The sequence below is a fragment of the Stegodyphus dumicola genome, chromosome 2 (genome assembly GCF_044657685.1).
Source record: "Stegodyphus dumicola isolate Sdum_Otavi_A_Nest chromosome 2, ASM4465768v1".
In the NCBI taxonomy this organism is placed as follows: Eukaryota; Metazoa; Arthropoda; class Arachnida; order Araneae; family Eresidae; genus Stegodyphus; species Stegodyphus dumicola.
The window spans coordinates 170,939,785-170,953,580 of record NC_140769.1 but is presented as its reverse complement, the minus strand read 5'-3'; the positions used below and the strand labels follow the sequence as shown (position 1 = coordinate 170,953,580).

At 29.4% G+C, this 13,796-nt stretch overlaps 1 protein-coding gene across 4 annotated transcripts in view; it reads right to left on the bottom strand.

The window, feature by feature from the left end:
• Positions 1–222: 222 nt before the first annotated feature.
• Positions 223–13,796, bottom strand: part of LOC118184304 (uncharacterized) — a 113,410-nt gene continuing 99,836 nt past the window's right edge. For 2 of the 4 annotated variants that reach the window (XM_085811449.1, XM_085811448.1), the window contains exons 4-5: positions 6,036–11,983; positions 223–4,149 (exon numbers count right to left, since the gene is read on the bottom strand). In XM_085811449.1, coding sequence (XP_085667575.1) covers positions 11,049–11,983 — 935 coding nt within the window. In that variant the 3' untranslated portion in view covers positions 223–4,149; positions 6,036–11,048. The remainder of the gene's footprint in view (positions 4,150–6,035; positions 11,984–13,796) is intronic. The other 2 variants (XM_085811450.1, XM_085811451.1) reach the window with 2 other exon arrangements.

Genomic DNA, 13,796 nt, shown 5'->3' with positions numbered 1-13,796 from the left:
GCTGGTTTAGTTAAAGGAATATTGGGTGATGAAAGTTCTTCTACAGGAAAAAGTTGACTTTTTTTTTAAGTTGAATAGAACTGCCGAAGCAGAACAGTCATTGATTGTAAGGATATGTAAATGATTTATTTTTCTAATTATAGAGTATATTTCTCATTCATTAATTAATAATGATATAACATCATGTCAATGATTGCAAAAGAGTTAAAATAAAGCAACACATTAGTGGGAAGAATGTTTATTAAAAATAACTAATGAGCTTTGTAAAATAAACATAAGGACAACAAGATTTGTACCATATGTGGTTTATGCATTATTACATATAGAAAGTGATTGTTTGGTCAGGTAAGCATGCCTTCTCAAAACTCGGAAAATATATAATTATTTCTCTCACCAAGTAAGTATGAAAAATGAAGTGCTTTAGAAACCCTTAATACAGCAGTTTCTAGATTAAATATACAAAGAATAAAGGCCATAGTCTATAATTTTTTTTTTTTTTCCCCTCCACACAGAATAAATTCATTTTCAGACTTCACTGGGAACTTAAGAACAGTAAAACACAATACTTAAATAACAATAACTTAATAAGCATTTTAATTTCTTTGATTTTATAAAAACTCCTTTAATTATGTGCAGAGTATTACAGAAACACAGAAACAAGGAATAATATGTATATATATTTATATAATAAAGATATCCTGAACACATGGTAATAGTACTAAATTAAAGATATGCACATCTAACAATAAAAAGGATATTTATAAAATCATGAACTCTATACAATAAGAAAAAACCGGTATGTCATCTTTATAACAGACAAAAAACTAGCTAGCATGTGATTGTGCACCATGCAATATTCAAAATCATAATGTTTGATTATCGAATAAACTACAATGCATTTAAATAAATGCATACAAAATTTAATTGCACATTGAAAGTCACAAATTAAATAGCATAGCAAAGAAATAATATTCATGATCACATGAAATAACAAACATACAAACTGGAAGATCAAACTGTAAAATTCTTTTTCAAATGTAAATTAAATTTGTGTAACATTTTGGTTAGTTTTCATAAACATAATTAAATTATTTGATATTTGAAGACATTTATTTTCAAAGTCTTTATTATGAAATAGCAGATTTCATGAAATAATCTGTATTACTGAAAATTTTATGCATTGTAAAAATTTAATAACAGTAATAATATATAATTTATAACGAAAAATGACAATTAAAAAATACAGCACTTGGAGGAAGGGGCAAAAGGATGCAGAGATACCATACCATTATTCAGACATATTAACACATCAGCTGGGATCTAACAAACTGAACAGAGCCTTTTCAAAAACAAAAACAGGAAATTTTCAAATTCAGTATAATATTAAAGACTTAAATATTCGTAATTTTTAAAGAAACAAACACAGAAGATATTATTAGAGAAACAAAATGATGATATAATTGGCATATAAATATGGCTTTAATATTTAAAAAATTAAGAAATTTTCTGTTTGATTCTTAAAATACTCCTATTTTTAGTAAATATATTTTGAAATATTAAGTACAAAGTGTTTTGCAACATGTGATTAAATTGATACAAAGCCATAAATATCTTGGAAGAATTCATCATCAAATAAATTCAAGCAAAATAACTTTACTGAAATTGCAAAGTTTCATATAAAGCACATACAGAAATGATCAAAATAAATAAATAATGGCATTGCAAAATATTAAAGATATAAATATTTGAAAATAAGTAAAATTTCAAGAAATTATATTTTAGCTAAAAATATAACTGCCTTTTGATATCATCAACAAAATAATATAATACAGAAAATTTCCATATATCTCCTCCCAAAACGATTACAAAATTCCCATTAATATATATATATTAATTGTTTTGGGAGATCGTTTAACACACACAACCACACCATATATATCTATGTGTAACAGAAAATATTTCATGTTCGCACCCATTTCCTTATATTCAGGGCAATCACATGTGCCTGCAGGTTTTTTTTTTTTTATTCTACAATTAACACTTAATAAACAAATGAAAATAACCAGTAGGAATAGAAAGTGAAAACTGCATTGTCTTTCATTTTTGACAACAGTTCACTACACTATAAACAGAATTTAAAATAAGTTTAGTTGACTTATTTTAAATTCCGAACTAACTTAGAAACAGACGTTTAAGGAAAATTAATTCACACACATCACAAAAATTATATATATATTCTTATATTTAAATTATTAACCCAAAAGGGGCATTCGACCTAAAAGGCTTTTAGTCTCACAACGGGATTTTGAATCTTTTCACATTCTATGTTGGTTCACTTTTCACATTATGAAAAAATAATGGTAGCTAGATACATCAAAGTTTGAATAATGTAGCAATCCAACCGAATGCAGACACTTAAAAACCCGAATTTTGAATTTGTTTTTAAATTTTTGCTGAACAAACTCAACGATTTCAAAGGGAGCAACGGCAACTGTACAGAAAAAAAAAAAAAAAAAAAAATTATCTTCAGCATGCGAAACTGTGTATTGGAAATTCTACATGTATGATAGCAGTTCTTGACCTTTAGACTAATGCGTACCATCTAAACAAAAATTGAAAATCTTTAGTACCACTACTATAAAGTACTCTTGAACAAAGCTCAGACTGCATAAATTTAACAGTGTTGGCAAAAAAACTCAAACAGGAAGTTGGGGTTGAATTTAATAGTTAAAAATACCTTGCTTCTTTGGCGTACCACTTATTTTTCTCTTTTTTGTGTACTAATGCCCCTGATATATGCCATTTTTAAATATTTTGTGATATTGCTGTCGAATTGAATTTTATGTGGTTTAAGTGCAAAGAACATATTTAATAAATAAAGGTAACGCACAAAACATTAAAAAATGTCCTTTTCGACATATAAAATTTGAAGGCTTTCAGATTTTCTTTTTTTCTCACCTTTTTTTAAATTTTAAATAATGTCAGATGTTTACTGATGTAAAAATCTACATATTCATATTTTACACATATTAAGATGTAACTGGAAAGACGGTCACAACTAACAGGTGACAAAACATGAAACGTAAGAGAGTTTTCATAATACAGTAGGAACATAACAGTTTTCATAATACAGTATGGGGCTGAAAACCAAGCTGTATGCTAATTACTCTGTTTTCATTTGATCACTTCCAATACATTAAATATTATTTTTTGTAAATATCTGTGATTAACCATTTCATGGACTAATTTTTTTAAAGTGCCAAAAAAAAAATTTTTTTTTTTTTTGTTTGAATGTTTTATTTATTTCATATTAGCAGCAATTCAGTGACCTCTAAAAAAAAAAAAGGTAAAACACTAAACAGACACACAAACAATACAAAGTGTCCATATAATGTAGCTGCGGTCCAACCAGTATGGTGGTTAGCATTGCTGACTGCTATGCCAAAGGGCCCAGGTTCAAACCCCCAGAGAAGTCATGGATGTTTGTAAATTTATGCGGCGATTCAAAAGTCCTCTCATGTGGTTTGGTGGAAGGGGTTGGAGACCCTCTGACCCATCCCCCCGTGCTGTTCTCCATCCACTATGTAATGAAAACATTTAGTACCCTGCTAAATCCTGAATTATTATTGTTTGGATGCTAGCACAGAAGAGCTATGCTTGGATTTTGAATATTCTGTGCAGCAAATAATTCAGTAAAAAAAGTCAATTTAATAATTAGTAAACAGTTTGCATACATTTTCCACTACAATTAAAGATTTATGTTTATTTTAGTCAATTTATTTTGTTTCAATAATATTATATACTGCAATCAATTTCCTGAACTATTTTTTTTAATTTAATTCCCCAGAAAATAAATTATTAAATTGCCAGATCTGCTATAGTTTCTGGCTCGAATTTATAACAGAAGGCATGGATGTTTATTAATAATTAATACATGTCTTTGCACAATAGGGGCATTTAAAATGCGATCCAGGCAAAATTCCTCTCAAGAGGTTAATGGTAGGAATTAGAGTACGCAAGACCCTTGGATTTCCCATCCCAGAATCTCCTTTACAATCAGAAAGGGACTAGGCAAATGAGCTCTTACCTACAAAGTGCCCATAGCCTAAGCCAATGATACTTGTTGGGATGAGTCACAAGAGGTTTTGACTGAAACAGATTTTGACAGATACTGGTATTAATTTTAAAAAGTCATCACATTTTATATAACTTTATTACAAAAATACTTCTTAAAGTCTTATAATATTTAACTTCCCAATTTTTGTAATTTTTCATATTGTATTATGAATTTGCTTCACATTTATATTTTACAAGTATACTCCAAGTTTCTAGTACTACGTTAAAGTAGCTTTTTCTTTGTAAATTTTCATCATAGGATCTGAGCATTAAAAGTTTTTATTAACGATGGTAGAACTATCACTGCTATATCCAAGAAAACAAGATTAGATTATGATATTTAAAACATCTGTGGCTTATCAACTCAAATCACTATATGGTTTCAAATGATTTCATTTCTCGCATTTTAATTTAATGACTTATTCTTGTGAATGATTCAGTAACAACTGCAGACTGAAAGCATCAACGAGTAATAGATGCATATACAGAAAAATGTGCTACATCTATTAATAATAAAAGAAGTTACATTACTAATTACTCCATTTTTAATGCTGAAATATTTTAAGAATTATACAATTTACTCCTAAAAGAATAGGATTAAAGCATTACAAATAGTCATAATTACTTACAGAAAAGTTTAAAATCTAAAATACTGTTTCTGATACTGCTACTGAATCAGCGAAGAGAATAATTTGTTATTACATTGCGGGAAGTCAAATCACTTTGATCTGCTGATAGCAGGTCCAAAAGTTTACAGCATTATGTCATATGCTATGCATTACAATATTTGTCACTGCATAGAATATAAAATTTGTATTTCATCTTCATATGGCTTGGCAAATAGCCTGTTTCTAAAAAGCTACTACTACTCAATGTAAGAGTTTTATTTTACATAATTAAACTTAGGAAATTTTAATATTTATTACCCAGTATAGAATCATTTGGTTTATCTTAAAGCTGCTTTACATAATATAATACTTAAAACTTTTAATCTTTGGTAGTGATTTTGAACTTATTAACAATAAGTTTTTAAAAACATTTATGCAAGTATCAAACTGCATGGACAATTAATTAAGTGTGGAATAATTTTTTTTAACCCAAGATCAATCAGATGCTAGACCATGAAACAGATCCAATATCATAAAATGATTCCAAGGTGCATCTTTTGAATGGCAGTATATTCGATTTTTACACAGCAGATCAAAGTTTGATTTTCAAGGTCATTTACCACCTTTCAGGACACAGCCACATGGTGCCATGTTCTTTGCGATAATAGATGATACCAACAGCTCAGTAAGTATGCAAAATGACTGGTTCATCACGCGATAAGAATACACACTTCACTCACCTGGCAGAGCATATGACGAATGATGTCGCATGGATGCGACATAATTCACACAACGAAGAGCACTACTAGGCAAGGCCATGCATTACAGCCAAAACCCACTGATGCAATGACCAACTCGACCTACAACATCAGCTTGATCAGAACAATCAGCCAGAGACCCAAGCATCATATTAAAAAAAGCTGGGAGGAATGTGTGTGTGTGTAATGGTCCAGAAGACCAATCACATGCATGCACCAAGAAACAGATATATATATTACAAAAAATTGCACAAGCGCACTTTGATAATGGGCTTCCAATTTTTGTAATTTTATAATTATGTATGATACACAACTTCTATGCAATATGCTTATACAAGTATGATACACAACTTCTATGCAAGAGATCTGAGGTCATTTGCCATCTTCAAGGACACTGGGGCCCTTCCAACCATGCTAAGAGATAGTGATGAGCAACAGCACAGTAAGCAAGTAACCAAATAATTTAATGCCATATAGATACAACTTTATAATGCAGAATTCTGCAATATTCGTGAAAAGATTACGTTTTACAACAGAGAAATCAGCTCTATACCTTTTTGATTTCTTGAACACATCTAAAGGGCTGTTCTTGCTAGACATCTGGAACAGTTGAAAAATCTGAATTTCACACATATAGTAGAGCTAGTTGATATATGGAATACTCTCTTGGTTCAGATAAACCATACTATGAACAGCTCTTAGTTGCACCTGATGAAAATTTGATACAGAAAGTTACTTCATGGAATAACACAGAATTAAAACAGTTTTTGATATAACACCTCTGCTATTTGCTTTGAATATCCAGCATTATGGAATGTTATTATTATTTTACTGAAGTTCTTGCTTGACATACTTTGTTGTATGTAGCATAATAATAATTTACCATCACAAAAAAAAATGTAAGTCAATATATAGATAACATTTCTTGATGCAATGAATAAATTGCCACTTCATCACCAACAACAATTACGTTCCTTAAATGACTATCTCAACAGAAGATCAAATTATTTGGAATCACTGCAGTTGTCTTAAGACACACACGTTACATTGAAAACAATTATTTAAAATTACAGCTGACTTTTAGAATAACCTAAATCTTCATAAAATCTGATAAGAAAATAAGATGGATTAATGGGGAAAAGTGGCCCATATATAAAGTTATCTATGTTATGCAGTGAGGGGATGCCAAAATATCTTTATTACCATTCCCCACCTGGAAGTTTGTTCCACACTCTTACACTGAAGTGCACTATAAATTTCATCTGGAAAGTATAATCATATTTCTTTTAGTTCTGATAAGGAAATTACAAAGAACTTGCAACACACTGTAAAATAAATATATACATGATGCATTTCAATATTTAAATCGAACAAACAGTAAATCTGTATACAATCTGACATCAACGATTCTCTGGAGAATTTGATCACTAATTCTTTCCAAACCTTAAATATTTTTACTGACCTTTCTCCACATATTTCTGAAATTGTTTTCAGTAATTATCATGTAAATGTAATAGCATGCATAAAAATTCCTAAATATTGCACATATTAGAACAATAACCAATTTGTTTTCCCGATTACCTGTACCCCCACTGAAGAGACAAACATGTCAGAATATAAGAACATTTGTAAACTCACTAGAGACTAATTTTTGCCAAGCTAATATGCAAAAGGCAACAGCAATTTACAAAATGATGGTGCACTAAGAATTCCATACAAGAGCAATCAATCAATAAAACCTTAAAAGTGAAATGCAATGATAATAAAACACATTTTTTTTTCTTTCAAGAAATTGTTCTTTTTTGTGCTGTTGTTTTTCCCATATACACAGCAATCAGTCTTTGCTAAAAAAAAGTTCTCAGAATTCTATAAACTTGGCTAATCCAATCCAACTATAAATTAATTGGGCATAAAATTTCAACACTGCAAACTATCCAAGATAGACTATGTGGGTTGCCAAAGAAATACTTTTTGGTGACACTGTTGGTTGCCACATAACTATTTTGGTGCTATACTGCTTTGCTTAAGAATACTTTTTGTAACTTTTCAGTAAAGGTGTGGACAATCAAAATGAACCCAATAACTACCTGAATATAAATAACTGAAAATAAATAAATAAATAATACTTTGCAATGCCAGAATTTTTCAAGTTTAAGACTGAATGCAAAACTTTAAATTTCATTAAAATAACTCAGTTACACAACTTAATAATCTTCCCTTCCCAAGTCATAACTCATATACTCTTTAAAACTACTGAAGCGGTGTTTTTTTGTGAAATATGAGACAAAATAAAAAACATCTTTACAACAAAATTTACATATTGCAAATACAAAGTAATCAAATAATGAAATTTTAACCAAAAATGGAAATGGTAATCTTTAAATTTAGCAGATTGTTTGGTGATCTGTAGTCAAAACAAATTTTGGGCACACAAAGTATTATACTAGAATTAAACACTTATAAAAACTCAGCATAAACTACTTGTATTATAAGTATTTCTTATATATTTAAAATAAAACTGGTCACAACAAAATATTGTGAATTATGCATATGAAATTTGCTACTTTTTCAGTTTAATTTGGTATACATTACATCCAAATTGGAAATATTAACGTTCAACATACACATATTCAAAAAATATCTGGCAATGTAAATATAAATTGTTCTAAGTGCCTGATGAAATATTTTCTATCTAGCATTGTTGACAAAATGAAAAATACATATTTTCTCTCAATTATTAAGCTCCAAAATCTAAAAAAAAAAGCTAGAACTGTAGAATTTATAAACTACACTATGTTTCAACGAGGTAGTACAATGCCCTATAAAAATCTAGGTGTTCAATAAACAAGTCTACTTTGCAGTCAATTTACATTTTTATACACATTTTGTGAGTATATAGTGTCGGCTTGTAGAGTTTATTTTAAAGATCAGCAATAATAATATTAAACAACATGTTTTGCAGAGTTAAGATATTTTTTTTAAATCAGGAAACTTTTCTATGAACCAATGTAAAAATAGTTCATTCAGAAAACATTTGAGTCCATAAGATCAGTAAGGAAGTAATGAAAGTACAAGAAGTAAATCTTAAACATTGAAAAATATTTCATTTAAAAAATGAAGTGGTAAGCCAGATATGTATTTAGAACAACAAATTAGTGATTATCATCACATATTTAAAAATCCATGATGAAAGCTTCTACTATCATAAAACCATTAAACACTTTTTTTCTTTTCTAACCTAATACTTAGGATGCGCAAATCAAAACTTATTGCTTTCCATATATTTAATAATATTCGTTGTTGAAGTTAATAAAAGTTGTAAAAGAGAAAAAAGTTTATATATATTAAAAGAAATAATAAATAATATGAAATAAGCTAATTGCACATTAGATTTGATTTTCAAGCTTTGTATATAAAAATACATAATACAGATCAGCTAAAGCCATTTAACAAAAAAGCAATAAAATTTTTAATTCACAGGGAAAATGCTCAACATAAAACAAGAAATTCAAAGTATAAATAAAAATATTTGATTTGACTCTTTTTGATAAAAACAAACTAAATTTCATGATTTTGATATTATACTTGAAGCTTTCACATTGCAAGTACAAATAATAATGAAGCAGAAAACACTGGATACCCATATAGCACTGAGAAAACTACTTGGCATTTTTATGAATGCAATATGAATTTAATCTTTTAAAGGAAAAATGTATATAAATTAGCAGTTTTTATGTATAACACAAGCAATTTTTTAAAGATGCATAAACAGCACTGGTTTTGATTCACCGGAAAAAGAATGAAATACTTCTGCTTTCTGTTCAGAAAGAGTTAAATTTATAATAAAAATTTAACATGTATAGATATCTAAAATTTTGTAGAAACATAACAGAAGCAGATGATGCCATTCTAAGTGAAATGTGATCAAATCTCATGCAAATAAGATGGGGAAAAAAAAAAAGAAAAAAAAAGCACATTAATCTTTTACAGACTACAAAAATTCAAAATACTGAAAACCATTAACTTTATTTGAAGCAAAAAAAAAAAAAAAAAAAAAAATTTCTAACACGTCAAAACAACATTTCCTAAACTATATTTCATATTTCATAAATGAAAGCTGCAATCATAAATCTTACTCTGTTTATAGGATAACAAATATTCTGTCACCCTCCCCTCAAAAAAACTTAACATACTCCTGCTTTTCAAATTATTTCTGTTTAAAAATACCTTTATTCAAACCAACTGAATAATATAAATAATAAAATTTGATGGTTCATTCTTTAATATTCTTCAACCATTTCAAATAATGTGCATATTTCTTCACTTTTATTATTTCCCACATTCATTAAGCACTAATAATTTAACATAACTTTAATAATTTTACTTGTATAAGTATTTCTCTTAATAAGAATAAAATTATTGTAATTCAACAGTTTTATATAATTAATTTAATAAATTTTAAACTCAACATTCAATGATTAAAAATAGTTCAGGAAACACTGCTTTAGAAAAAAGCAACACTACAGAAGCGATGCTATTCCTAGCGATATACGTGATACAATCACTTTTTATCATTCAACACTTTTAAGCAAGAATTAAAATATACCAAAATGAACTAAAAAGATATACATTACAATTAGCAGCACAAAAATGCATGAATATTTGGACCCAGAAACCATGAGTATTAATAGTGTTAATAATCTCGCATTTTGTAGAATGCAAGCATAAATGCACAAAATATGGCATACGTGAAATATCTGATATGGTTGTGTTCTCTCTCAAATACTTCCATGTCTACATTTTAAACACAAAGTATGAGCAGTGCTTGAGGAACTCATGTATCTGCAGAAGATTTACAGTCTTATGTATCTCAGAAAAGAAACGTTTAAATCTTAAAACCACAATTCCAAATTTTACACATCATATTCTACAGACTTTCAAAAACTCACAATTTTAACTTCAACAAGAATTTATTCAGGAGAAAATTCTAACAATTTGTAATTTTATTAGTCCCACATAAATTCACCGGTTTTCTGATCAATGCTTTTAGCAACATCACAGCTACAATCAGAACAGTGTTCTGCTGGCAGTGAGTACAAAGTGTAAATACAAATTCAAATTTTAAATTCTTAATTAAATTTTTTTAAATTTATATATAATTTTACATTTATATAGGAGAAATGATAGTTTTCTTTTTCTTTTTAATTCCAGGCCAGAAAATTATCACAATTGCTAGGAGCAGGACCTTGGAAATTATCACATGCCTAACATTGACACACACACACATACATACATGCATATAGTAAACATCCTTTCACTGAAACTTAACAGTGCACATTCATCTTAATTTCTTTTTTATGCAAACATAACAACTACCAGCTGCTGACTAACACCACACACACCATGGAATACACCTCCTCTGAACAAACAACTGCTCCAGCAACAAACACTGTTGCTGTTTGCACTGCATAAAAAAAACCATAACTACATCAAACCCCTAAAAAATGCACAGACAATATATCAAGAAAAATTAAATTTTTTGTAAAATGTACATAAGAGTTCTCTGCTAAGAGGCCTTGGTCTCTTTTCCCATATGTTCTCTCTGATGTAAAAGCACCTGATAACGATGGCAGAATGTTTGAATGCACTTATTACACTGATGTTTTTTCAAACTATGCCACTGTAGATGAAGTATATAGTTCCGTTTATGCCTAAAATATATTGGACATTTGACACACAATCTACACTTTAAAAGAGATGCTTGAGCTATTTTTCTAATTTTTTTTGCATACAAAGATAAAAATTTCTCTCTTTCTTGGTTCCTGGAACTAGAACACTTGACTTTTGTTTTAGATGAACCACTTGCTTTAACACCTGCCACAGATCCTTCTGTACTCGCATCATGTACAACAACTTTTCTCGGCTGTGTCTGCTTGCGCGAACGTCTTCCGCTGTCGTCATTTGTTTTCTCTGAACACTCATTTGAATTTGAACTAACTTTTTTAGCAAAAGGAAACAAAGCTTTGATGGAAGAATCCAAATAAGAAGTTGTGAAGGGTAATACAAAATGCTTGTGCTCAACATCCTCACACAGCTGACAACAAAATGGATGATGGAGTTCTTTATAATGAGTAACAAATGAAAATCTTGTGCTACAGCGGAAGCCACAGTGAGGACACCTGACTATACCATCGTCATTACTGTGACTCTGCAGCACATGTTCCCTGAGAACTGTATCATATGGAGTATCAAACTGACAACCCTCACCAGCTTGACAGTGTAGTGTTTGGCCGGTATGAATTCTCATGTGCTCCATCATCATTGGCTGCTTCGGAGTTGAGTAACCACATACTGAACAACAATACGGATTTAGTGGACGCCGACCAGCTTTTTGAAGAGGATTTTCATGAAAGAGTTCTTCGTGTAAGGAGAGTGATTGAGGATCAGCAAAATCACATCCACAGTAGAGGCACAGGGTTCTAGAGGCACTCGTATCTTGAGCTGCCAAGTAAATTTACATTTAATGGTAAAATATACAGAAATAAATTTCTATTATAAATTTTAATTTCAAAACAAAATCTAGAAAAAAATGTCATAAAAATATTTGCACTAGATAAAATTTGTTACTATCACCAGCCTTTTCTACTAAAAATTATACTGGAAGGAACTAACAATTCTCTCTCTCTCTCTCACACAAACACACACACACACACGAAAAAAAATTAAAAAAAAAAAAAAAAACTACACAATGGTTATTTTTAAAATATTTTCTACCGCTGCAAAAATAAGTTAATGTGATTGAAAATATAAATTTGCAAAAAATTTCATTTAATGGAAAATAATAACTATCATTTAAAACTTAAGCTTCCATTAACTTTAACACATAAAACAATTTTATTCTTAACACACAGTTTGTTCTGTACTAAACAGGGAAAGGAGTGGGGCCTTTAAATTTTATACCGACTGCTCTTAACCATAATACCAAAATGAGAATAAGAACACTGGCCACACATTTTTATTGACATGCTAAATTAAAATGCAGCTAATAAACATAGTAAAGCATACCTATAAGCTACAGGTTATAATTAATCACTTGGCATTGGCAATTTTATTTAACCTATTAATGCCAAAATAATTCTTTTTATAAAAATCACCTGGAAACAAACCACAAGCCTCTTTTCAGTTGTAACAACACTATAATATCCACATTTTATTAAAATATAGAGGAACCTTGGATTACAAACAAATTTTCTGAATAAAAAAAATAAATCTCTGATTATGAATATTGTCTCAAGTTACAAATCTATGGGCTGGCAACAAATTATTTTCAAATATCTTTTGAAAATAATCCACATTTGATATAGAATTATCACTCGAAGAATTCTGAAAACATCATTTTAATACTGTCTAGTGCTTAACTCTCACGAATAAAATCTGGCATCAAGCGAATTCCAGAATCATTAATTCCATTTTGAGGAAGTTATGGCCATACATTTCAAAGGCTTTGAACTAAACCATGGGTTGCTAGTTAACAATGAACAAGTGAATGAGCTACTAGAGGAACACACAAAAATGAGCTGAGTTTAACCAAGTGTTATGGATTTGGTCCTGAAATTTCAGAGTTCCTCAAATGCCAATGATAAGTGGCATTTTCTTTGATTATAATTCCAAAACGACTCTTTCATTTGGAATCCTTTTCTTTCAATAGACATTCAACCCAAAATCAGATTTATAAGTATCTGGCAGAAATTTTCATGTATACCAAATCAGAATGCCATCCTTCGATACAGAATTTTAAGTCTTATAACCCTCAGAGGGTTAAAAAAGACCTGGAAAAATCTCAGAAGCAAGCAGCAAAAGACAACTGCAGAGGATATGTCTTCAACAGTAAAATTAAATTGTTATTAATTGTTGTAATTTATTGTAGTAAATTTAACTGTAATTATCCATGATCTATTTATATGTTATCCTTTTTTCACTTTGATTTGCATTGGTTTTATATTACATTAACTCATCCATAACTAACTATCGTAAAAGTTTAAGTAAGCGATCACCTGTGGTCGAGGAACAAATTAATCCATTTTACATAAATTCCTGTGGGAAAGCAGTTACAATTTATATACAAATATTTTGTGTACCAAATCGCCATACACGATCAAATTAAATGCAAAAATTGAGGTTTAATTTTGATATTTACATTTTATCAAAGCTATATAAGTAATTCCTAGTAAAATTATGACCTATGTATATAAAGAATACTGAGCAATAAGATGATACATTTTATTTTCACTCACTGACAGTTAAGCATTAATGA